This window comes from Apodemus sylvaticus, chromosome 14 (assembly GCF_947179515.1).
Source record: "Apodemus sylvaticus chromosome 14, mApoSyl1.1, whole genome shotgun sequence".
Taxonomy (NCBI): Eukaryota; Metazoa; Chordata; class Mammalia; order Rodentia; family Muridae; genus Apodemus; species Apodemus sylvaticus.
Window position 1 is genome coordinate 71320178 of NC_067485.1, and position 26757 is coordinate 71346934.

General features: G+C 40.6%; 1 protein-coding gene across 7 annotated transcripts in view; it reads left to right on the forward strand.

Annotated features, from left to right (window-relative positions):
* The window catches only part of LOC127665127 (ankyrin repeat domain-containing protein 26-like), a 94794-nt gene that overhangs the window by 48327 nt on the left and 19710 nt on the right, over positions 1-26757 (forward strand). For 3 of the 7 annotated variants that reach the window (XM_052157559.1, XM_052157558.1, XM_052157560.1), the window contains 6 exons: positions 219-509; positions 8450-8664; positions 9364-9600; positions 20280-20516; positions 24105-24174; positions 24404-24900. In XM_052157559.1, the coding sequence (XP_052013519.1) occupies positions 219-509; positions 8450-8664; positions 9364-9600; positions 20280-20516; positions 24105-24165 (1041 nt within the window). In that variant the 3' untranslated portion in view covers positions 24166-24174; positions 24404-24900. Of the gene's footprint in view, positions 1-218; positions 510-8449; positions 8665-9363; positions 9601-20279; positions 20517-24104; positions 24175-24403; positions 24901-26757 lie in introns of those variants that run through there. The other 4 variants (XM_052157562.1, XM_052157561.1, XM_052157564.1 and 1 more) reach the window with 4 other exon arrangements.

Consider the following 26757-nt stretch of genomic DNA (forward strand, 5'->3'; position numbering starts at 1 on the left):
GCAGCAATGTAGGGGATTACCAGGTCAGAGAAGTGGGAGGGGTTGATTGGGAAATAGGTGGAGGGAAGAGGGCTTATGGGACTTATGGGGAGGAGGGAAGCGGGAAAGGGGAAATCATTTGGAATGTAAACAAAGAATATAGAAAATAAAAAATAAAAAATAAAAATTATTTCCTGTCAACTTTTTCATCTATAAGCAGTATTAATTTCTTGATGCAGATTGATCTTGCCACAAGAAAGCTAAACCAAGTGTTATTGAACTATGAGGGGCTTGAAAACAAATCCCAGTCTCTGCAACAGAACTTCTTAGCTGTGACAGACATCCAGGAGAAATGCAAAATGCCTGAAGATAGAGAGGAGAAGCTCAAACAGGAATTATTAATCCTTGAAAGTCACAGATCAATGAATATGATAGACCGCAGAGAGGCAGAAATGTTAAAGCAAGAGATTGAAGAAAAATCCAGACTGCAACTAGAGGAAAATTTGGAAAAAATCTCTGCAATTTCACAGGTTAATATAGTTATCTTTCAGTGTGCTTTTTTACGTGGTGAGCTGTATTTTCAATGTACATTTTCCATGAAAGTTTTTTCTTCATTTACAGCAATTTGTTTTACAGACTTGTCAAAATAAGTCATCTACATATTCGGTTTAAAATTATTGTTTACACTATTAAGTAAACATAATTCCTAAGAAAATATCAGACATCAGTGAGATGCTCTTGGTCCTGAGAAGGCTTGATGTCTCAGTGTAGGGGAATACCAGGACAGGGAAGTGGGAGTGGGTGGGTTGGTGAGCAGGGGAAGAGAGCATGGGATAGGGCTTTTTTTTTTTGATGGGGATACAAGGAAAGGGGATAACATTTAAAAATGTAAATAAAGAAAATATCTAATTAAAAATGTTTTAAAGAATCATCTAGGCCAGGAGGTGGTGGCACATGCCTTTAATTCCAGCACTTGGGAGGCAGAGGGAGGCAGATTTCTGAGTTTGAGGCCAGCCTGGTCTGCAGAGTGAGTTCCAGGATAGTCAGGGCTATACAGAGAAACCCTATATTGAAAAATAACAAACAAAAAAAATCATCTAATTTTTTAGGATTGCTTGGCAAAGTATAGATGCTTGCAGAAAATTTAACTGTATACAGACATTATATTGTTCGTAAAGTTCATTATTTAGTAGAAACTTTTGTATTCATATGATTACTTTCATGATCAAGTAGTTTCTTAGTATCTACAAGGCCTTAGTCTTTAACTGTATAATAGAATTTTCATTTTAAAAATAAGTTTTACCTGCCAGTGGTGGTGCAGGTAAAACTTATTTATTAACCCTAGTACACAGGAGACAGAGGCATGTAGATCTCTGTGAATTTGAGGACATAGGATCAAACAGACATACGATAGCCAGGATAAACAAAGAGAAACCTGTTTCATTAAAAAGGTAATTATTTATTGCATAGGGTATTGAAACCAAATATTATTTTATTTTTTACATTTATATGATGTTTGTATTTAATCATATCCCAAGTGTTGCCGCTCCAGGTGCCCCCTAACAGAATCCATCTCATTATCTCCCTTCCCTTTCTCCTCTGAGATGCTGGGGCCCTGGGCATATTCCCTTACCCTGGTGCTGTGAATCTCTGGAAGGTTAGGTGCATCCTCTCCCACTGAGGCTAGGCAAGGGAGCCCTTTTGTGGAATGGATTTCACAGACAGACAATAACTTTAGGCAACAGCCTCTGCTCTAGTTGTTGGGTGACCCACTGTAGACTGAACCACACAGGTTTATATGTGCCAGGAGCCTTAGTCCAGCCAATGTATGCTCTTTTGTTGTTGATTCAGTCTCTGAGAGCTCCTAAGAGTCCAGGTTAGTTGACTCTCTAAGAGTTCCTGTAGAATTCCTATCCCATGTAGGGCTCTATTCTTCCTCCAACTTTTCCATAAGGGTCCTGGAACTTCATCCAGTGTTTGGATGTAGGTATCTGCTTCTATTTCAGTCAGCTGCTGGGTGGAGCCTCTCAGAGGACAGTTATGCTGGGCTCCTGCCTGCAAGCACAACAGAGTATCACTAATAGTGTCAGAGACAGGTGTTTTGACATGGGATGGATCTCAAGTTGGGCCTTCACTTAGTTTTTGCTTCATCCTTTGTCCCTGCATTTCTTTTAGACAGGAAAGGTATTTTTATGCTTTTAACTGGATATTTTCTTTACTTACATTTCAAATGTTATCTCCTTTCCTGGTTTCCCCCCTCCCAGAAACTCCCTATTCCATCCTCCCTCCCCCTGTTTCTGTGAGGGTGTTCATCCACCCACTCTGCTCCCACCTCCTCTCCCTCAAGTTCTCTACCCTGGGGACTCTATCAAGCCTTCATAAGACCAAGGACCTCTTCTCCCATTGATTCCTTAGGCAATCCTCTACTACATATACCGCTAGAGCCATGTGTACAACAGGACAGATTTTGAGTCAAAAGGGCTGTGGGTGGGTTGAAGTCCTAATTCCTCCACTGAGAGCCTTGCCTGGCTATAGGATATTTCCATTTCTGCTTTCATATCCCCACTGTAGGCTATTGTATTATAAATACTTTAATGAATTGCAGGGTTCCTTCCCACCTTAGACCACTTATGTTCCTGAATGAAAGACACACACACAGCCTTATATTTTAGTATGCTTTAAGCAGTATGGTTTATGCTGCAAAACTGCCTACCCTCCATGCTGTTAGAATCTCCCTCCCACAGATAACTCCATTTCTCTGTTCTGATTTGGCTGCTCTTGTTCAACTGGAGAAGCCCACTTCTCTGCTTTTCCTTCGCCCCTTTACATGGCTGCTCTGTTTCTTCCTCCTGCAGGTTATTACCCTTCCATGGTAGCCTCTCTTCTTCCTTCCTCACGCTCCCTTCTTGTTTAACATCTTTCACTATTTGAGGGGTATCATTGGTATCGTGACCTTTATGGCTAACAAAAATGAGTTCATACGATGCATGTTCTTTTGAGTCTGGGTTAATTCACTCAGAATATTTTCTATTTCCATCCATTTGGAAATGAAATTTTTATTATGCCCTTGTTTTCAATATCTGAATAAATGTCCCATTTTTGATACCTTGAGTAAATATACCATTTTTGTATCCATTCTTCAGTTGAGGGACATCTGGTTTGTTTCTGGCTATTAGTAATACAGCTGCATTGAACATAGTTAAGTGCCCTTGTAGGATAGTGGAGTATATTTTGGTTATTTGCCCAGGACTGGTCTAGCTGAGTCTTCAGGAAGAAATATTTCCAATTTTCTGAAGAAATTTCAGATTGGTTTCCAAACTGATTGTATAAGTTTGCAATCCTTCCTGTAAAGCAAGATGGTTCTACTTTCTTTTTTTTTAATTTTTTTATTGGATATATTTTTTTATTTACATTTCAAATGATCCCCCCTTTTCTAGCCCCCCACTCCCCGAAAGTTCCGTAAGACCCCCTCTCTCCCCCCATCCTCCCACCCACCCCTTCTCACTTCTGTTCTGGTTTTGCCGAATACTGCTTCACTGAGTCTTTCCACTCTTCCTTTCTTCTTGTACCTCATTTGATGTGTGGATTATGTTTTGGGTATTCCAGTTTTCTAGATTAATATCCACTTATTAGTGAGTACATACCATGATTCACCTTTTGAGTCTGGGTCACCTCACTTAGTATGATGTTCTCCAGCTCCATCCATTTGCCTAAGAATTTCATGAATTCATTGTTTCTAATGGCTGAATAGTACTCCATTGTGTAGATATACCACATTTTTTGCATCCACTCTTCTGTTGAGGGATACCTGGGTTCTTTCCAGCATCTGGCAATTATAAATAGGGCTGCTATGAACATAGTAGAGCATGTATCCTTATTACATGGTGGGGAATCCTCTGGGTATATGCCCAAGAGTGGTATAGCAGGATCTTCTGGAAGTGAGGTGCCCAGTTTTTGGAGGAACCGCCAGACTGATTTCCAGAGTGGTTGTACCAATTTGCAACCCCACCAGCAGTGGAGGAGTGTTCCTCTTTCTCCACACCCTCTCCAACACCTGCTGTCTCCTGAATTTTTAATCTTAGCCATTCTGACTGGTGTAAGGTGAAATCTCAGGGTTGTTTTGATTTGCATTTCCCTAATGACTAATGAAGTTGAGCATTTTTTTTTCTTTTTTTTTATTAGATATAATTTATTTACATTTCAAATGATTTCCCCTTTTCTAGCCCCCCCACTCCCCGAAAGTCCTGTAAGCCCCCTTCTCTTCCCCTGTCCTCCCTCCCACCCCTTCCCACTTCCCCGTTCTGGTTTTGCTGAATACTGTTTCACTGAGTCTTTCCAGAACCAGGGGCCACTCCTCCTTTCTTCTTGTATCTCATTTGATGTGTGGATTATGTTTTGGGTATTCCAGTTTTCTAGGTTAATAACCACTTATTAGTGAGTGCATACCATGATTCACCTTTTGAGTCTGGGTTACCTCACTTAGTATGATGTTCTCTAGCTCCATCCATTTGCCTAAGAATTTCATGAATTCATTGTTTCTAATGGCTGAATAGTACTCCATTGTGTAGATATACCACATTTTTTGCATCCACTCTTCTGTTGAGGGATACCTGGGTTCTTTCCAGCATCTGGCAATTATAAATAGGGCTGCTATGAACATAGTAGAGCATGTATCCTTATTACATGGTGGGGAATCCTCTGGATATATGCCCAGGAGTGGTATAGCAGGATCTTCTGGAAGTGATGTGCCCAGTTTTCGGAGGAACCGCCAGACTGATTTCCAGAGTGGTTGTACCAATTTGCAACCCCACCAGCAGTGGAGGAGTGTTCCTCTTTCTCCACATCCTCTCCAACACCTGCTGTCTCCTGAATTTTTAATCTTAGCCATTCTGACTGGTGTAAGATGAAATCTTAGGGTTGTTTTGATTTGCATTTCCCTAATGACTAATGAAGTTGAGCATTTTTTAAGATGCTTCTCTGCCATCCGAAGTTCTTCAGGTGAGAATTCTTTGTTTAACTCTGTACCCCATTTTTTAATAGGGTTGTTCGGTTTTCTGGAGTCTAACTTCTTGAGTTCTTTATATATATTGGATATTAGCCCTCTATCTGATGTAGGATTGGTGAAGATCTTTTCCCAATTTGTTGGTTGCCGATCTGTCCTCTTGATGGTGTCCTTTACCTTACAGAAACTCTGTAACCTTATGAGGTCCCATTTGTCAATTCTTGCTCTTAGAGCATACGCTATTGGTGTTCTGTTCAGAAACTTTCTCCCTGTACCGATGTCCTCAAGGGTCTTCCCCAGTTTCTTTTCTATTAGCTTCAGAGTGTCTGGCTTTATGTGGAGGTCCTTGATCCATTTGGATTTGAGCTTAGTACAAGGAGACAAGGATGGATCAATTCGCATTCTTCTGCATGCTGACCTCCAGTTGAACCAGCACCATTTGTTGAAAAGGCTATCTTTTTTCCATTGGATGTTTTCAGCCTCTTTGTCGAGGATCAAGTGGCCATAGGTATGTGGGTTCATTTCTGGATCTTCAATCCTGTTCCATTGATCCTCCTGCCTGTCACTGTACCAATACCATGCAGTTTTTAACACTATTGCTCTGTAGTATTGCTTGAGGTCAGGGATACTGATTCCCCCAGATTTTCTTTTGTTGCTGAGAATAGTTTTAGCTATCCTGGGTTTTTTGTTGTTCCAGATGAATTTGATAATTGCTCTTTCTAACTCTGTGAAGAATTGAGTTGGGATTTTGATGGGTATTGCATTGAATCTGTATAGTGCTTTAGGCAAAATGGCCATTTTAACTATATTGATTCTACCGATCCATGAGCATGGGAGGTTTTCCCATTTTTTGAGGTCTTCTTCCATTTCCTTCTTCAGAGTCTTGAAGTTCTTGTCATACAGATCTTTCATATGTTTGGTAAGAGTCACCCCAAGATACTTTATACTGTTTGTGGCTATTGTGAAGGGGGTCATTTCCCTAATTTCTTTCTCAGCCTGCTTATCCTTTGAGTATAGGAAGGCCACTGATTTGCTGGAGTTGATTTTATAACCTGCCACTTTGCTGAAGTTGTTTATCAGCTGTAGGAGCTCTCTAGTTGAGTTCTTTGGATCACTTAGGTAGACGATCATGTCGTCTGCAAATAATGATAGTTTGACTTCTTCATTTCCAATTTGTATCCCTTTGCTCTCCTTATGTTGTCGAATTGCCTGAGCTAATACCTCAAGTACAATATTGAAAAGATAAGGAGAAAGGGGGCAGCCTTGTCTGGTCCCTGATTTCAGTGGGATTGCTTCAAGTTTCTCTCCATTTAGTTTGATGCTGGCTACCGGTTTGCTGTATATTGCTTTTACTATGTTTAGGTATGGGCCTTGAATTCCTGTTCTCTCCAAGACTTTAAGCATGAAGGGATGCTGAATTTTGTCAAATGCTTTTTCAGCATCCAATGAAATGACCATGTGGTTTTGTTCTTTGAGTTTGTTTATGTAGTGGATTGTATTGATGGATTTCCTTATATTGAACCAACCCTGCATTCCCGGGATAAAGCCTACTTGATCATGGTGGATGATCGTTTTGATGTGTTCTTGGATTCGGTTGGCAAGAATTTTATTGAGTATTTTTGCAAAATACTCAATACACACACACATACTGTGTATGTGTGTGTGTGTGTGTGCATGTGCATAACTTGTTTGGTTTTTTTGTTTGATGATTATTTTCTTTTGTGTCCTTGGATGTAGTTTCCCTCATGTTGGAGGTTTCCTTCTAGTATCCTCTTGTAGGCCTGGATTACTAGAAATACATTGTTTAAATTTGTTTCTGTCATAAAACATCTTGGTTTCTTCATCTATGGTGATTGCATGGCTTGCTGTGTATAACAGTCTGGTCTGACATCTGTTGTCTCCTAATGTCTGCATAATACTTGTCCATTATCTTCTGGCTTATAGAGTCTCTGATAAGAAGTCAGGTGCTATTCTGAGATGTCTGCCTTTCTATGTTACTTGGCCTTTCCCCTTGAAGCACTTAATATTTTTTCTTTGTTCTATACATGTAATGTTTTGATTATTATATATCAGAAGGACTTTATATTTTCTGGTCCAAGCTATTTGGAGTTCTCTAAGGTTCTTGTTTGTGTACAGCCATCTCATTTTTGTGAGGGGTTAGGGTTTTTCTCTTCTATGATTATATTAGGGATGTTTTATGGGAATTACTTCTGGGAACATTCAACCTTAGCTCTCCCAATTATTCGTAGTTTTAGTCTTTTCAGAGTGTCCTACATTTCATAGATGATCTCAGTGAAAACCTTTTTAAATTTGTTTTTTTTTTTACTTGTGCATTAATTTCTTCTGTTTTATCTTCTGTGCCAGTGAGTCTCTTTTCCATGTCCTGTATTCTATTTGTGATGCTTGAGTCTCTAGCTCCTGTTTTCTTTCTTAGGTTTTATGCCTCCAGACTTGTCTCCATTTATGGTTCTTTTTTATTGTTTCAATTTCCATCTTAGGTCTTGAACTGTTTGATTTATTTTCTTCACTTGTTCAATTTTATTTCCCATTATTTCTTTAAGGGATTTGTTTGTTTCCTCTTAATGGTTTCTACCTACTTGGTAGAATTGTCCTATATTTCTTTAAGGAACTTTTTAATTCTCTAATTAAAGGCCTCAATCATCTTCATAAGAAGAACTTTAGGGTCATAGTCTTTCAGTTCAGTAACGTTAAGATATCCAGGGCTTGATGTTTCCCATTAGGAGAGCTGGGTTCTGAAGAAGCAACATTGCACTAGCTTTTATTAATTGTGTATTTGCATTTACCTTCAGCCATGTTGGCTGTCTCTGGTTTTGGCTGACCTGTTAGTCTGTGGGAGTAGCAAGCCTCTGGGACTGGCGTTCCCAGATTGCAGCAGACTTCCCCAAAGGTAGGCAGAGCTATGGGCTGGGGAGTGTGGTGCTGATCCATGACTGCACGTAGAGGTTTAGAACTGAAGGAAGATGGAACTCTGAAAGGACGAGATAATTATTTCAAGTCCAACACCTTTTATAAACATTTAAAATCATAATTATTGGAAATAGTAGTCTTTTTAAAAAATTAAACTCTTTTGATGTGTATGGGTATTGCCAGTATATATGATTGTGCACCAATTGGGTATCTTGTGTCTTGGGAAGCCATCAGAGGAAGAAATAAGATCCCTTTGAACTGTAATTGAGCTATCATGTATTTGCTGAGAATCAAACATGGATCTTTATAATGGCAGCAAATACTGTTTGGTGCTGAGCTACTGCTTCTGCCCTGGATACACTGTTGTATTTTCTTTAATTACATATTATGTGGAGGTCAGGGGATAAGCAGAGAGAGGTGGTTATGTCCTTCCACCATGTTGATCCCAAGGTTCAAACTCAGGCCATTAGGCTTGGCATCAGGTGCCTTTACCCTTCTCACCAGCAAACGTTTTCATATGTAGCATGTGATTCCTTTTAGACAGCTGTCAAAGCTCACGAGCAATCGGAGCAGAGGAAAGAGAAAGCTTTTACTTTGAAAATATTAGACATGAAAAGCAGACTCAGAGACATGGAATCCAGCCTTTGTAGAGCCCAAGATCATGAAGATATTGAAAGATTCAAGCTGGGTGTATACCAGCAGTGCTACCATGACAAGCTAAATGTTACAGCAGCACTATATGAACAAATAAACATGTAAGTTGAACTGAGTCCCAGAAAACAAAGTACTCATAAATGTGATGGTAACCCAAATATATAGTGAAAAAAGTCTTCCTGAAACCAATAGGATGTGTATGTCAGGTTAACACAATTTTGCAAACTATTTGCAGTAAAATAAATTTCCTTAAAAAATAAACCTTGGGCACAGGTAGCATTTCTTCTCTTGCTGCAGTGTTGCTTTCTTCTTTTTATATTTCCTTAAAATAAAGCTGACATTTTACGATTTCAGCTAAGTATAAATATAACTATTATATATATTATATTTAGTTAACTAAGTATAACTGTATAACTATTGAATACAGTTCTCTTTTTATGAATTTTCCTGTCAGTATTCACTTAAGTAGAAACATTGACAGGTTCAAGTATGTGAGGGGCAAGTACGAATAAACTCAGGCAGTTCTAACACCTCTCCTCTGCTACTGTGTGAATTATCTCTGACTCTGACCTTTGGAGTTATCTTAAAGTAATCTGCAGTCAAACTGCCTTTGACAGTTTCTTAGTTTACCTAAATCCCTGCTGGTGAATGGTAAAGTATGCTCTGATACATATAAATGTGAAACAAGTTCTTTTATAGGACATTCCATTTACTCTTATGACCATTTAAACAGAAAAGTCTTTGTAAAATGCATTTTGGGAACAAAAGTGATATGTACATGATGGATTTGTCTTTTTTAGTGCTAACAAGAGGAAAGTGAAGCTGCAGGAAGACATTGCCACAACAGTTGCAGAGGAAGAGCTACTTACACACTCACACACTGGGGCAGTGCACAACCCAAAGGAAACTAGTGTTTCAAGTCTTCATCACCATGATGGATCTGGATTGAGTAGAAATGTTACTCCAAGTTTGGGGACATCTCATTGCCAGCAGAGAGGGAGAGCTTTCAGAAAGAAAGGTCAACGTAGGTTACCAAGGTTGGTCACAGTGTCCATTGTCTCCAGAGCCTCCCTTTCTGACAGGCCTACTTTCAGGTCTATCTGTTGAATTAGAAGACCTGTTCACATAAGGGTGAAATCAATCTCTGATATTGAGGAGCAGAAATATTTTAACCTCCCTCTTTCTGTGGCATTCTTACCTTTTATTTTTACTTATTTTGTCTCCTCATGCTTTTCATATTAAGTTTTTGAGTTTTTTCCATTTTCTTTCTTTTCTTTTATTAATTTATTTTTATTTACTGTATTCTATGTTTACATTCCAAATGATATTCCCTTTCCTGGTTGCCCTCTCCCCATAAGTTCCCTAAGCCCTCTTCACTCCGCCCATTCTCTTATCAACCCCCTCCTACTTCTCTGTCCTGGTATTCCCCTACAATGCTGAACAAGCCTTTTCAGATTCAGGACCTCTCCTTCCTTCTTCTTGGGAGTCACTTGATATGTGAATTTTGTCTTGGAAATTCAGAGTTTCTGAGTTAATATCCACTTATCAGTGACTGAATTCCATGAGTGTTCTTTTGCAGCTGAGTTACATCACTTAGGATATTTTCCAGATCCAACCATCTGCCTAAGAATTTCATGAATTCACTGTTTTTAATTACTGAGTAGTATTCCATTGTGTAAATATACCACATTTTCTGTATCCATTCCTCCACTGAGGGACATCTGGGTTCTTTCCAGCTTCTGGCTATTATAAATAGGGCTGCTATGAACATAGTGGAGCATGTGTCCTTATGACATTCTGGGGAATCCTCTGGGTATATGCCCAGGAGTGGTATGTCAGGGTCCTCCGGAAGTGTTATGCCCAGTTTTCTGAGGAACAGACAGACTGATTTCCAGAGTGGTTGTACCAACTTGCATTCCCAACAGCAGTGGAGGAGTGTTCCTCTTTCTCCACATCTTTGCCAGCACCTACTGTCTCCTGAGTTTTTAATCTTAGTCATTCTAACTGGTGTAAGGTGAAAACTCAGGGTTGTTTTGATTTGTATTTCCCTAATGGCTAGTGATGTTGAGCATTTCTTAAGGTGCTTCTTAGCCATTCAAACTTCTTCATGTGAAAATTCTTTGTTTAGCTCTGTACCCCATTTTTAATAGGATTATTTGGCTCTCTGGTGTCTAGCTTTTTGAATTCTTTGTATATATTAGATATTAGCCCTCTGCCTTTCATGGTCCCACACCCCCCAACTTAGAGTCCTCTAAGAAAATTCCATCAAGTCCAGTTTCTGATGTCCACTCACATGCATATAATTATACATGACCACATCCCCATTACCCTCTCCAACTCCCCCTTCTTCCTCAGCCTATCCACTCCCATCTTCATGACCTTCTTCATAATCCACTTAGTCCATCTATTCTTGCTCATACATGCATGTGTATCAAGACATATACAATTACTAAACACTCCCAGATTCTCTTAAGTTGTTCATCTGTCTGTCTGTCTGTCTGTTTCATTTTTTTGAACATGGTTCCTCATTGTAGCCCAGGCTGTCCTGGAACTCACTGTGTAGACCAGGCTATAGGTAGAACGCAGAGATCCACCTGTCTCTGCCTCTCCAATGCTAAGACTAATCTTTAAAGGAGTGCACCATATGTCACTTCCTGGCTACAGTTCTGGGAGATCTTATTTTTTTACATACATTATAAATTGGTCCAAGAAATGTAAAAATATTGATATGTTTTACATTCACTTATGGTAAATTAAATTTAAATTCACTAAATTTAGAAATTAAATTTTAGAAAACAATTTCCACTTTTATCTAAAATTATGGAATAAAATATTGCTCTTATTTTAAATACCTATTCTTTGAAAGATTAATGCATATATAAAATGTATCACAATCATATCCACCTCTCACTGCCCTCTCCCTCACAGCCCATATCACATCTCTCTACCAACTTCATGTCCTCCTTTTAGAATTATATATTTATTTATGTTAAAGCTCTTTTTAATTTGGTTTGGATTCTTAATATTTTACTATGCTTCTGATATAACCTTAAAGTTAGAACTCAACAGTAAGTGACATAATGACTTTCAAACACTATTATACATGACAATTTAATGTGTTGAGGTTAATCCTTTCTTATGATTCCTATAAACCCATAACTAGATAAATGTTAACTTGCATAAAGGTTATTTTTTCTAATATTCTAAAAAAATATGACCTAAACTTTTATTTTCCTTCTGGCCTTTTATCTCAGATTTCTGTTTTCCTTATGACTTTGAGCCAGGGGTATTTTGGTATGTATTATTAATTTTAGAGTGAGTAGAATGATCTTTCTGGTCTGAGAAATTGCCCTGAGTAGACAATGGGCATTAACTCCCCACCCAGTCCCACAACATCCAGAAAAAACTTGAGTACCAGGTGCTCTTAAACTCCCAGGATCATAGGTGAGGAGGCCACAACATCTGTCCCAACACCAGGAGTAACTAGGACCAATAGGATCAAGGAATTCAGGAACCCCTGCCTGGCTAGTGGCACAGGTTCCTTCCAGTGTGAGCTGCCCTGTGTAGACCTTGGGTGCTAACTCCACACCTGGTCCCAAAGCATCCAGAATAAGCTTGACTCACAGGCGCTGTAACACACCCAGGATCATAGCATCTCAGGAGCTTGGTCACAACAGGATTTCAGGATTGCAGAAGCAGCTTGAGTCCCAGGGTTTCTCACACACTCAGGATCACAGGATCACAGAATCACAGGACCACAGAGATAGCTAGACTCTGAGGATTTCTGACACATCCAGGATCACAGGAGGGACAGGCTTCATTCAGACAGTGATGGTAGCACTAGAGATAAACAGATGGAGAGAGCAAGCATAAGGACTTAAGAAGGACATAAATAACTCCCTTAAAATACCAGAGAATACAGGTAAACAGGTAGAAGCTCTTAAAGAGGAAATACAAAAATCGCTTGAAGAACTACAGGGGAGGTCGGGCGGCGGCGGCGGCGGCGGCAGCAGCGGCAGCAGTGGCTGCTCCAGCTGAAGGGCCATCAGCAGTGGAACCAAGGCGTCACAGGGACCAGTTAGGCCCTGCGCCCACGACCACTGACCTTTGCTGACCAGCCGGACAGCAAGCAGCTGCAGTTGTGCGGCGCCTTTCCTGCACGGAGGCCACTTCAGAACTCGGCCTCCCACCAGTCAGGAGAGGAGGATCCATCTTGGTTCCGTACTCCAGGAATCGGACAGACTGAGGTACACAAACATAATCCGAGGCCAACACCGCGGTGGTCTGAGCCCGACGGGCGTTGGCCTGCACCCAGGCCCTGGGCGGGTCGGGGGGCCATCGGGGTGCCAACCCAACCAGGAGGTTTTTTGCCCAGGCCTGTGAGCGCGCCGCCGCCATTTTGCCTGCAGGACGACAGAGAGCTCAGGCGGGCAGACCTGTAACAGGCATAGCCGAAGGCTAACAAAGCAGGGGTCCAGGCCCCAAAAGGCACAGGACTGACCCCAAGAACTGGGCGGCTTGGTGGGCCATCTGTGAGTCAACCCGCCCAGGTGATTGTTAGCAAAGCAGACTCTCCCGGCGCTTTCAGGGAGCGCGGGCGCACACGCCCGCCATCCTAGTCACCTGGCAAACCCAATTAACAGTCAAAGCCGTAGGGGAACTTTGCTCGGACCTTGGCCTCCCAGGCTTTTGCCTGGACTCAGGGACTGGGCGGCCAGGCTAACCTTGTGTGCGACAGCCCGGTTGGCAGATCGGCTGCCCAGCGGAGTGAGCGGAACTCAGGGGAGGTCACAGTAGCATACACCTGTCGGCACTCCCTGGGAGTGCACAGGGGCTCCATCTGCTCCACAGACACAATCTGGGGCAAGGCCTCAGGCAGAAGCCCTTAGCTCTACTCTCTCCGCTTCCGGATCCAGATCAGTCTGGGCGGCAGCATTACATCTCCAAGTCCTGCAAGTGGCTAGCTGGGCTTCCGGGCGGCCAGCTGGGAGAAGTCAGTGTGCTCCAGTGAATCCAGCGGGCCCCAGCTGGAGCCTTCGGGTGCCTGCTTTGGGATCTGAACAGCCTGGGCAGCAGCACACTGTCTACAAGCAGTGCAGGAGGTAAGCTGTGCACCAGAGGCCAACTGGGAAGGGGCAGCTTGCACTGGTGAGTCCAGCACTGACAAGATAAACTAACACCAGTGAGATCTAGATGGCAAAAGGCAAACGCAGGAACGTCACTAACAGAAATCAAGGCAATATGGCAACATCTGAACCCAATTCTCCTCTACCAACATGTCCTGGATACCCCATCACACCAGTAAAACAAGATTTGGATTTAAAATCACTGGTCATGATGCTGGTACAGGAACACATGAAGGTCATACATAAAGAAATTCAGGAGACAATGGATCAAAAGTTAGAAGCCCTTGCAAGGGAAACACAAAAATCATTGAAAGAAATCCAGGAGAATACAAAAGCCAACAAGGAGGAAATGCAAAAAACACTTAAAGAAATACAGGAGAACTTTGCTCAACAGGCTGAGGTCATGAAAGACGAAACACAAAAATCTCTTAAAGAAATACAGGAGAACTTTGGTCAACAGGCTGAGCTCATGAAAGAGAAAACACAAAAATCTCTTAAAGAATTACAGGAAAACACAAACATGCAAGTGAAGGAGCTAAGCAAAACCATCCAGGATCTAAAATCAGAAGTAGAAACAACTAAGAAAACTCAAAGGGAGACAACTTTGGAGATAGAAAGCCTTGGGAAGAAATCAGGGGACAGAGATACAAATATCAACAACAGAATACAAGAGATAGAAGAAAGAATCTCAGATGCTGAAGATTCCATAGAAACCATGGACTCAACAGTTAAAGAAAATGCAAAATGCAAAAAGCTTGTAACCCAAAATATCCAGGAAATCCAGGACACAATGAGAAGACCAAACCTAAGGATTATAGGCATAGAGGAGAGTGAAGATTTACAACTTAAAGGGCCAGCAAATATCTTCAATAAAATTATGGAAGAAAACTTCCCTAACCTAAAGAGAGAGATGCCCATGAATATACAAGAAGCCTACAGAACTCCAAACAGACTGGACCAGAACAGAAATACTTCCCGTCACATAATAATCAAAACACCAAATGTTCTAAACAAAGAAAGAATACTAAAGGCAGTAAGAGAAAAAGGCCAAGTAACATATAAAGGAAGACCTATCAGAATCACAGCAGACTTTTCACCTGAGACTATGAAGGCTAGAAGGTCCTGGGCAGATCTCATGCAGACTCTAAGAGAACACAAATGCCAACCAAAACTACTATATCCAGCAAAACTCTCAATCACCATAGATGGAGAAACTAAGATATTTCATGACAAAACCAAGTTTACCCAATATCTATCCACAAACCCGGCCCTAAAAAGGATAATAGGAGGACAACACCAATACAAGGAGGGAAACTTCACCCTGGAAAAAGCAAGATAGTAACCTTTCATCAAACCCAAAAGAAGTTAAGCATTCAAATTTAAAAAATAACGTCAAAAATGATAGGAAGTAACAATCACTATTCCTTAATATCTCTTAACATCAATGGACTTAATGCCCCAATAAAAAGACACAGACTAACTGAATGGATACGTAAACAGGACCCTACATTTTGCTGCTTACAGGAAACACACCTCAGGGTCAAAGACAAACACTACCTTAGAGTAAAAGGCTGGAAGACAATTTTACAAGCAAATGGTCTCAGGAAACAAGCTGGAGTAGCCATTTTAATATCAGATAAAATTGACTTTCAACCCAAAGTCATCAAAAGAGACCCTGAGGGACACTTCTTGCTGGTCAAAGGAAAAATACAAAAAGAAGAACTGACAATCCTGAACATCTATGCCCCAAATGTAAGGGCACCCTCTTTTGTAAAAGAAACTTTATTAAAACTAAAAGCACACATTGCACCTAACACAATAATTGTGGGTGACTTCAACACTGCACTTTCCTCAATGGACCGATCAGGAAAACAGAAACTAAACAGGGACACAATGAAACTAATTGAAGCTTTGGACCAATTAGATTTAACAGATATATATAGAACATTCTATCCTAAAACAAAAGAATATACCTTTTTCTCAGCACCTCATGGTACCTTCTCCAAAATCGACCATATAATTGGTCACAAGACAGACCTCAACAAATATAAGAAGATCGAACTAATCCCATGCCTCCTATCTGATCACTATGGAGTAAAAGTGGTCTTCAATAGCAACAGAAACAACAGAAAGCCCACATACACGTGGAAACTGAACAATACTCTACTCAATGATACCTTGGTCAAGGAAGAAATAAAGAAAGAAATTAAAGACTTTTTAGAACACAATGAAAATGAAAACACAACATACCCAAATCTATGGGACACAATGAAAGCAGTGCTAAGAGGAAAACTCATAGCCCTGAGTGCCTCCAAAAAGAAAATGGAGAGAGCATACATTACCAGCTTAATGACACACCTGAAAGCCCTGGAACAAAAAGAAGCTATTTCGCCCAGGAGGAGTAGAAGGCAGGAAATCATCAAACTCAGGGCCGAAATCAATCAAGTAGAAACAAAGAGAAACATACAAAAAATCAACAATACCAGGAGCTGGTTCTTTGAGAAAATCAACAAGATAGATAAACCCTTAGCCAGAATGACCAAAAGGCACAGAGAAAGTATCCAAATTAACAAACTTAGAAATGAAAAGGGAGATATAACAACGGAAACTGAGGAAATCCAAAAAACCATCAGATCCTACTACAAGAGCCTATACTCAACACAACTGGAGAATCTGGAGGAAATGGACAATTTCCTTGACAGATACCAAATACCAAAATTAAATCAGGACCAACTAGACCATCTAAACAGTCCCATAATGCCTAAAGAAATAGAAGGAGTCATAGAAAGTCTTCCAACCAAAAAAAGCACAGGACCAGATGGCTTCAGTGCAGAATTCTACCAGACCTTCAAAGAAGAGTTAACACCAATACTCTTCAAACTATTCCACAAAATAGAAACAGAAGGAACACTACCCAATTCCTTCTACGAAGCCACAATTACGCTGATACCAAAGCCACACAAAGATCCAACAAAGAAAGAGAACTTCAGACCAATCTCCCTTATGAACATCGATGCAAAAATACTCAATAAAATTCTTGCCAACCGAATCCAAGAACACATCAAAACGATCATCCACCATGATCAAGTAGGCTTTATCCCGGGAATGCAGGGTTGGTTCAATATACGGAAATCCATCAATACAATCCACTACATAAACAAACTCAAAGAACAAAACCACATGGTCATTTCATTGGATGCTGAAAAAGCATTTGACAAAATTCAGCATCCCTTCATGCTTAAAGTCCTGGAGAGAACAGGAATTCAAGGCCCATACCTAAACATAGTAAAAGCAATATACAGCAAACCGGTAGCCAGCATCAAACTAAATGGAGAGAAACTTGAAGCAATCCCACTGAAATCAGGGACCAGACAAGGCTGCCCCCTTTCTCCTTATCTTTTCAATATTGTACTTGAGGTACTAGCTCGGGCAATTCGACAACATAAGGAGGTCAAAGGGATACAAATTGGAAAGGAAGAAGTCAAACTATCATTATTTGCAGACGACATGATCGTCTACCTAAGTGACCCAAAGAACTCCACTAGAGAGCTCCTACAGCTGATAAACAACTTCAGCAAAGTGGCAGGTTATAAAGTCAACTCAAGCAAATCAGTGGCCTTCCTATACTCAAAGGATAAGCAGGCTGAGAAAGAAATTAGGGAAATGACCCCCTTCACAATAGCCACAAACAGTATAAAGTATCTTGGGGTGACTCTTACCAAACATGTGAAAGATCTGTATGACAAGAACTTCAAGACTCTGAAGAAGGAAATGGAAGAAGACCTCAAAAAATGGGAAAACCTCCCATGCTCATGGATCGGCAGAATCAATATAGTTAAAATGGCCATTTTGCCTAAAGCACTATACAGATTCAATGCAATACCCATCAAAATCCCAACTCAATTCTTCACAGAGCTAGAAAGAGCAATTATCAAATTCATCTGGAACAACAAAAAACCCAGGATAGCTAAAACTATTCTCAGCAACAAAAGGAAATCTGGGGGAATCAGTATCCCTGACCTCAAGCAATACTACAGAGCAATAGTGTTAAAAACTGCATGGTATTGGTACAGTGACAGGCAGGAGGATCAATGGAACAGGATTGAAGATCCAGAAATGAACCCACACACCTATGGCCACTTGATCCTCGACAAAGAGGCCGAAAACATCCAATGGAAAAAAGATAGCCTTTTCAACAAATGGTGCTGGTTCAACTGGAGGTCAGCATGCAGAAGAATGCGAATTGATCCATCCTTGTCTCCTTGTACTAAGCTCAAATCCAAATGGATCAAGGACCTCCACATAAAGCCAGACACTCTGAAGCTAATAGAAAAAAAACTGGGGAAGACCCTTGAGGACATCGGTACAGGGAGAAAGTTTCTGAACAGAACACCAATAGCGTATGCTCTAAGAGCAAGAATTGACAAATGGGACCTCATAAAATTACAAAGTTTCTGTAAGGCAAAGGACACCATCAAGAGGACAAATCGGCAACCAACAAATTGGGAAAAGATCTTCACCAATCCTACATCAGATAGAGGGCTAATATCCAATATATATAAAGAACTCAAGAAGTTAGACTCCAGAAAACCAAACAACCCTATTAAAAAATGGGGTACAGAGTTAAACAAAGAATTCTTACCTGAAGAACTTCGGATGGCGGAGAAGCATCTTAAAAAATGCTCAACTTCATTAGTCATTAGGGAAATGCAAATCAAAACAACCCTAAGATTTCATCTTACACCAGTCAGAATGGCTAAGATTAAAAATTCAGGAGACAGCAGGTGTTGGAGAGGGTGTGGAGAAAGAGGAACACTCCTCCACTGCTGGTGGGGTTGCAAATTGGTACAACCACTCTGGAAATCAGTCTGGCGGTTCCTCCGAAAACTGGGCACCTTACTTCCAGAAGATCCTGCTATACCACTCCTGGGCATATACCCAGAAGACTCCCCACCATGTAATAAGGATACATGTTCTACTATGTTCATAGCAGCCCTATTTGTAATTGCCAGATGCTGGAAAGAACCCAGGTATCCCTCAACAGAAGAGTGGATGCAAAAAATGTGGTATATCTACACAATGGAGTACTATTCAGCCATTAGAAACAATGAATTCATGAAATTCTTAGGCAAATGGATGGAGCTAGAGAATATCATACTAAGTGAGGTAACCCAGACTCAAAAGGTGAATCATGGTATGCACTCACTAATAAGTGGATATTAACCTAGAAAACTGGAATACCCAAAACATAATCCACACATCAAATGAGGTACAAGAAGAAAGGAGGAGTGGCCCCTGGTTCTGGAAAGACTCAGTGAAACAGTATTCAGCAAAACCAGAACGGGGAAGTGGGAAGGGGTGGGTGGGAGGACAGGGGAAGAGAAGGGGGCTTGCGGGACTTTCGGGGAGTGGGGGGGCTAGAAAAGGGGAAATCATTTGAAATGTAAATAAATTATATCGAATAATAAAAAAAAATTAATTAAAAAAAAAAAAAAAAAGAACTACAGGAAAACACAAACAAACAGGAGAAGGAATTGAACAAGATAATCCACAATCTAAATATGGAAATAACACTATAAAGAAACATGACAGGAGACAAACCTGGAGATAGAAAATCTAGGAAAGAGATCAGGAGTCATAGAAGCAAGCATCACCAACAAAATGCAAGAGATAGAAGAGAGACACCCAGGTGCAGAAGATAGAATAGAAAACATTGACACAACAGTCAGAGAACATGTAAGAAGCAAAAGACATGGATGCAGGCTCCATAGAGCCCAAGCTCATGAAGATTCTGCCAGATTCATGCTGGGCATATACCAGCAATGCTACCATGACCAGCTAAATGTTACAGCAGCACTATATGAACAAATAAACATGTAAGTTGAACAGAGTCCCAGAAAATAAGGTACTGATAAATATAATGATAACCCAAATATATAGTGAAAAAAAGTCTTCATGGAACCATTTGGATGCGAATGTCACCTGGACATAGTTTTGCAAAGTATCTGCAGTAAAATAACTTTTCTTAAAATATAAACCAGGAACGGGGAAAGCATTCAGAATGTTAACAAAGAATAAAAATAAAAATAAAAATAAAAAATAAACCTTGGGCACAGCTAACATTTCTTCTCTTGCTGCAGTGTTGCTTTCTTCTTTTTATATTTCCTTAAAATAAAGCTGACATTTCACGATTTCAGCTAAGTATAGATCTAGCTTTCTAATGAATAGAGTTCTCTTTTTATGAATTTTCCTGTCAATATTCACTTAAGACACATTGACAGGTTCAAGTATGTGAGGGGCAAGTATGAATAAACTCAGGCAGTTCTAGCACCTCTCCTCTGCTACTGTGTGAATTAACTCTGACTCTGACCTTTGGAGTTATCTTGAAGTAATCTGCAGTCAAACTGCTTTTGACAGTTTCTTAGTTTACCTAAATCCCTGCTGGTGAATGCTCTGATACATATAAATGTGAAACAAGTTCTTTTATAGGACATTCCATTTACTCTTGTGACCATTTAAAAAGAAAAGTCTTTTTAAAATGTATTTCAGGAACAAAAGTGATATGTACATGATGGATTTGTCTTTTTTAGTGCTAACAAGAGGAAAGTGAAGCTGCAGGAAGACATTGCTACAATAGTTGCAGAGGAAGAGCTACTTACACACTCACACACTGGGGCTGTGCACATCCAAGAGGAAACTAGTGTTTCAGGTCCTCATCACCATGATGGATTTGGAATGAGTGGAAATGTTACTCCAAGTTTGGGGACATCACATTGCCAGCAGAGAGGGAGAGCTTTCAGAAAGAAAGGTCAACATAGGTTACCAAGGTTGGTCACATTTTCCATTGTCTCTAGACCCTCCCTTTCTGACAGAACTACTTTCAGGTCTATCTGTTGAATTACAAGACCTCTGCACATAAGGGTGAAATCAATCTATGTTATTAAGGAGAGGAAACATTTTAACTTCCCTCTCTCTGTGCTGGTCTTACCTTTTATTTTTACTTATTTTCTTTCCCCGTCCTTCTCATATTAAGTTTTTGAGTTGTTTTCAGTTTTCAATCATGTTATCCACTTCCCCAACTCCTACTATATCCATCCCCACTTTTCTACCTACCCGTGGCTTAACAGTGGAAGCCTACATCCACACAGAGCTCTGGGCCACTGGGCAAGGCAGACACAAGGAGTTGGGCTGCAGGTGTGCCCATGGAACCAACAGGCATGCATCAGGCTATGAGAAGCTGTAGGACCCTGCTCTGGGGCTGGGGAAGGGCAGCCTGTATGTTCACCTGGGGTTGCTGGCAGAGCAGAGTTCGTAGATCCCAGGCCTCACAGAGGTCAAGGAAGGCCTTGCAGAGGCCAGGGAATACAGGTTCTCAGTCTTGGACACTGCAGACAAGACTGAATGTCTCAAAAGAGATGAGAACAGAGTGGAGGCCCGCTGGACCGGGTCGGGACCACTGGACTAGGTCTGGCCCAGGGCTTAAGCGAAAATAGGGAAAGAAGTAACTTCAGGTTCTTCCTGTAGGGACGAATGTCCTTGACTAGCTTGGGCAGGCAGCATGGCTTGGTGATGACCTTGGCTAGAAGACAGAGAAGTTCCACTGCAGGAGGCTAGAAACAGCTCTTGAGAAGGAGACCTGCTCCATGGCTCCATCATAGTGGGTCCAGATGAGAAGAGGTAGTCCATAGGTTTAGAGCATTTATTGTGGGCAGAGAGTTCTGATAAGTGAAAAATAGAGGCTGGTCATGGTGAGAGGGGGAAGGGAGATGAGCCTAAGAGGGCAATGGAGAGAGACAAGAATACAGCAGAGAATATGAGAGGGAGGAGGGGGCAGCAACCCCTTTTATACTTTGGGAAGGACCATACCTTGCTGTTGTGAGGTAACTGTGTGGGAAGAGTCTAGACAGAACACCAGGAGCTAAGGGAAATGCCCTACATAACTTATGGCCACAGAATTATGGACTTGAGGACACTGTGTCAGGAGGCTAGTGTCTTGGAGCATGGCCAATGGGTTTGCTTCCCTTGCAGAATTATCTGCAGGATCTCTAAAGTTTTAAGTCTCGCACAACCAGAAAACAGGCTGACTTTCATGGTCCCATGCCCACCCAACTTAGAGTCCTCTAAAAAATTCCATTAAGTCCAATTTCTGATGTCCACTCACATACATATAATGACACATGACCACATCTCCATTGCCCTCTCCAACTCCCCCATCTTCCTCAGCCTATCCACTCCCATCTTCATGACCTTCTTCATAATCCACTTAGTCCATCTATTCTTGCTCATACATGCATGTGTATCAAGACATATTACTAAACACTCCCAGATTCTCTTAAATTCTCTGTCTGTCTGTCTATTTCATTTTTTTGAACATGGTTCCTCATTGTATCCCAGGCTGTCCTGGAACTCACTGTGTAGACCAGGTTATAGGTAGAACACAGAGATCCACCTGTCTCTGCCTCTCCAATGCTAAGACTAATCTTTAAAGGAGTGCACCATATGTCACTTCCTGGCTACAGTTCTGGGAGATCTTATTTTTTTACATACATTATAAATTGGTCCAAGAAATGTAAAAATATTGATATGTTTTACATTCACTTATGGTAAATTAAATTTAAATTCACTTAATTTAGAAATTAAATTTTAGAAAACAATGACCACTTTTATCTAAAATTATGGAATAAAATATTGCACTTATGTTAAATTTCTATTCTTTGAAAGATTCATGCATATATAAAATGTATCACAATCATATCCACCTCTCACTGCCCTCTCCCTCACAGCCCACATAACATCTCTCTACCAACTTCATTTCCTCCTTTTAGAATTATATATTTATTTATGTTAAAGTTCTTTTTAATTTGGTTTGGTTTCTTAACATCTTACTGTGCTTCTGATATAACCTTAAAGTTAGAACTCAACAGTAAGTGACATAATGACTTTCAAACACTATTATACATGACAATTTAATGTGTTGAGGTTAATACTTTCTTATAATTCCTATAAACCTATAACTAAGTAAATGTTAAGTTGTATAAAGGTTATTTTTCTAATATTCTAAAAAAGAATAGGACCTAAATTTTTATTTTCCTTCTGGTCTTTTATCTCAGATTTTTGTTTTCAACAAAGGTGCTAACTCCACACCTAGTACCAACACATCCAGAATAAGCTTAACTCACAGGTGCTGTAACACACTCAGGATCATAGAATCTCAAGCATAAGGACTTAAGAAGGACATAAATAACTCCCTTAAAAATACCAGAGAATACAGGTAAACAGGTAGAAGCTCTTAAAGAGGAAGTACAAAAATCCCTTAAAGAACTACAGGAAAACACAACAAACAGGAGAAGGAATTTAACAAGATGATCCTGGATCTAAATATGGAAATTACACTATAAAGAAACATGACAGGAGACAAACCTGGAGACAGAAAATCTAGGAAAGAGATCAGGAGTCATAGGAGCAAGCATCACCAACAAAATACAAGAGATAGAAGAGAGACACTCAGGTGCAGGAGATAGAATAGAAAACATTGACACAACAGTCAGAGAACATGTAAGAAGCAAAAGACATGGATGCAGGCTCCATAGAGCCCAAGCTCCTGAAGATTCTGCCAGATTCATGCTGGGCGTATACCAGCAATGCTACCATGACCAGCTAAATGTTACAGCAGCACTATATGAACAAATAAACATGTAAGTTGAACAGAGTCCCAGAAGAAAAGGTACTGATAAAAGTGATGGTCACCCAAATATGTAGTGAAAAAAGTCTTCATGGAACCATTTAGATGTGACTGTCAATTTGACATAATTTTGCAAAGTATCTGCAGTAAAATAACTTTTCTTAAAAAATAAACCAGGAACAGGGAAAGCATTCAGGATGTTAACAAAGAATAGAGAAAAAATAAAAATAAAAATAAAAAATAAACCTTGGGCACAGCTAACATTTCTCTCTTGCTACAGTGTTGCTTTCTTCTTTTTATATTTCCTTAAAATAAAGCTGACACTTTACCATTTCAGCTAAGTATAGATCTAACGTTCTAATGAATACAGTTCTCTTTTTATGAATTTTCCTGTCAATATTCACTTAAGTAGACACATTGACAGATTGAAGTATGTGAGTGCCAAGTATGAATAAACTTGGGCAGTTCTAGCACCTCTCCTCTGCTACTGTGTGAATTAACTCTGACTCTGACCTTTGGAGTTATCTTGAAGTAATCTGCAGTCAAACTGCCTTTGACAGTTTCTTAGTTTACCTAAATCCCTGCTGGTGAATGCTCTGATATATATAAATGTGAAACAAGTTCTTTTATAGGACATTCCATTTACTCTTGTGACCATTTAAAAAGAAAAGTCTTTTTAAAATGCATTTCAGGAACAAAAGTGATATGTACATGATGGATTTGTCTTTTTTAGTGCTAACAAGAGGAAAGTGAAGCTGCAGAGAGCTTTCAGAAAGACAGAAAGACCAACCTAGCTTTCCAAGGTTGGTCACAGTTTCCATTGTCTCCAGAGCCTCCATTTCTGACAGGCCTACTTTCAGGTCTGTCTGTTGAATTACCAGACCTGTTCACCTAAGGGTGAAATGAATCTCTGTTATTAAGGAGAGGAAATATTTTAACCTCCCTCTCTCTGTGGTGGTCTTACCTTTTATTTTTACCTTTGTTCCCCCATCCTTTTTTGCAATTGTAACTTTTATTCATTTATTTTTACAGCAAGCCCCAAAGTACCAACAACTGCTCCAGTTTGCCTGTAGGTGGATGAAGAAGTTTTAAGAAGAAATCCATATATTTAAATGGTAATGGACATAATCATCATTATGTCAAGTACTAGAAATAGCTCGCTTTTTACCAGGTTTAGTTCCACCTGGGGTCAAGGAGTCCTTTTCTGTGGCTTCCAGTTTATTTTTCTCACCAGCTCCTTGTCATGTATAGTGGTTTTGATATACTCAGTCCAAGGAGTGGCACTATTAGGACCTTTGGCCCTGTGGTGTGGTATTGCTGGAGGAAGTGTGTCACTGTAGGCATGGGCTTTGAGACCCTCATCCCAGCTACCTAAGGAACCAGTCTTCTCCTAGACACCTTCAGATGAACATGTAGAGCTCTCAGTTCCTCCATGCCTGCCTGGATGCTGCCATGTTTGATCCTTAATGATAATGGACTGAACCTCTGAAGTTGTAAGCAAGCTCCAATTAAATGTTGCCCTTATAAGAGTTGCTTGGGTCATGGTGTCTGTTCACAGCAGTAAAACCCTAACTAAGATAGCCTGCTTCCTGGTCTAGTTCAGGAACTTCTTGCCACCTTTGCTACACAACCTAGCACCTGCAAACCCTTCCCTAGACTTAGATGCTGAGCCCTACATTCTTTTGTGGTTGAAATTAAATGCTACTTTATAAGAGTGCAATTTCGTCACTCACAATGGTTTTGCCAGCATAGATGGCACCATATTGTTCCTCAGCTACTTAAAACAAAGAATGATTGACAAATCCCAATCATCACAAAAGCCTTTCCTCTGGCCTATGGTAATTCCAAAGTTTTCTTATTTTCCTAATTTTCAAAAGTTCCTTCTGGAGTTATTTTTTTAATTCCCTGCAACAAATTGTAGGTGGTTGGATGAATGAAGGAAAGAATGAGTGAATGAATCATCCTGTCAATTATAGGTATGCATGATGTTTTAATTTAATGTGTTGAGGTTAATACTTTCTTATGACTTCTCTAAACTTATCACTACATAAATGTTAGCTTGTATTAAGGTTATTTTTTTCTAATTTCCTAAATAAGACTATGAATAGCAATAAAATAAGAATACCAATACTCTTGCTATTGGGAAGGGTGCCATAGTTTTAGAGTGGAACCGACAGGGACATTCTGTGAGGCCCCGGATTGGGTCATGGACAGTCAGGTGACTCCATTCTCACCAATGAGTGCAGAGGAGAGTGTAGGACTGCGCTTCCTGATGCCTTTCTGCCTTTGGATGCTCCCTAGTCTGTGTTAGAGGCTCAGATCCACCTCAGCCAAACAGCACTCTAAGGAGAGCCAGAGGCGGGTCACAGCCAAGCACCCAAGGAAGCAGAGTAGGCAGGAGGCATTGGGGACCAGCAGATAATAGCGAGCTTGTTGCTCTTCCCGATTGGCTCCTCCTTTGTGAGAAGTTAAAGCCCTTGCTGAAAGCCCAGTGGATTCAGAGTTCAGACACTGTAGTGAGAGGCACTTAAGCAGGCACCCTGTTCAGCAAGTGCCAAAGCACACGGCTTGGAAGATCTTACATGCAGTGCAGGGCTCGTTTTTCTGGGATCTCTCTCTCTCTCTCTCTCTCTCTCTCTCTCTCTCGTGTGTGTGTGTGTGTGTGTGTGTATGAGTGCCTGTGTGTGAAAAAGCAAACTCTGACCTGTGCATCCAAGCTTCAAGGTCAGTGGTCACCCTTTGACATGAGACCCCTTGACTACCCATACTAGCAGGAAGTGAGTGAGCCCTAGGCCGTGACACCTGGAGGTACAGTGATGAGGCCGTGGGTATTTAAAGACTTTTCTTTTAAGATTTATTTATTATATGTGAGTACACTGTAGCTGTCTTCAGACACACCAGAAGAGTGCATCAGACCTCATTACAGATGTTTGTAAGCCACCATGTGGTTGCTGGGATTTGAATTCATGACCTTTGGAAGAACAGTCAGTGCTCTTAACAGCTGATCCATTTCTCCAGCCCAAGTGTTTTCTACCTGTCTGTAGTGACCCTGAATTTTTGGGTGATTTGAAGGGAGCAGTGGGAAGAGAGTGGGACCCACCACCTCTTTTAAGGGCCCATGGAATGGGGGTAAAGGAGAAGGGGAAATGACTACTGAATCTTTGAGAACACAAGAGATGTGCTCTCTTGCCTGTGGCTTAAGAAGACAAGTAAACCTTCCTCATTGGATTAAGATCGCAGGGGCCTCGGATGGTGCCCACTTGCCTTTCATCCCCAGTGGTAGGATCTCCAAAGAGCTTGGCTATGCTCCAAACATCGCCTTGGCTATCTGGGTTCTTTGTTCCTCTTGGACATTATCTAAACATAAAAATAAGCTCCAAATCCCT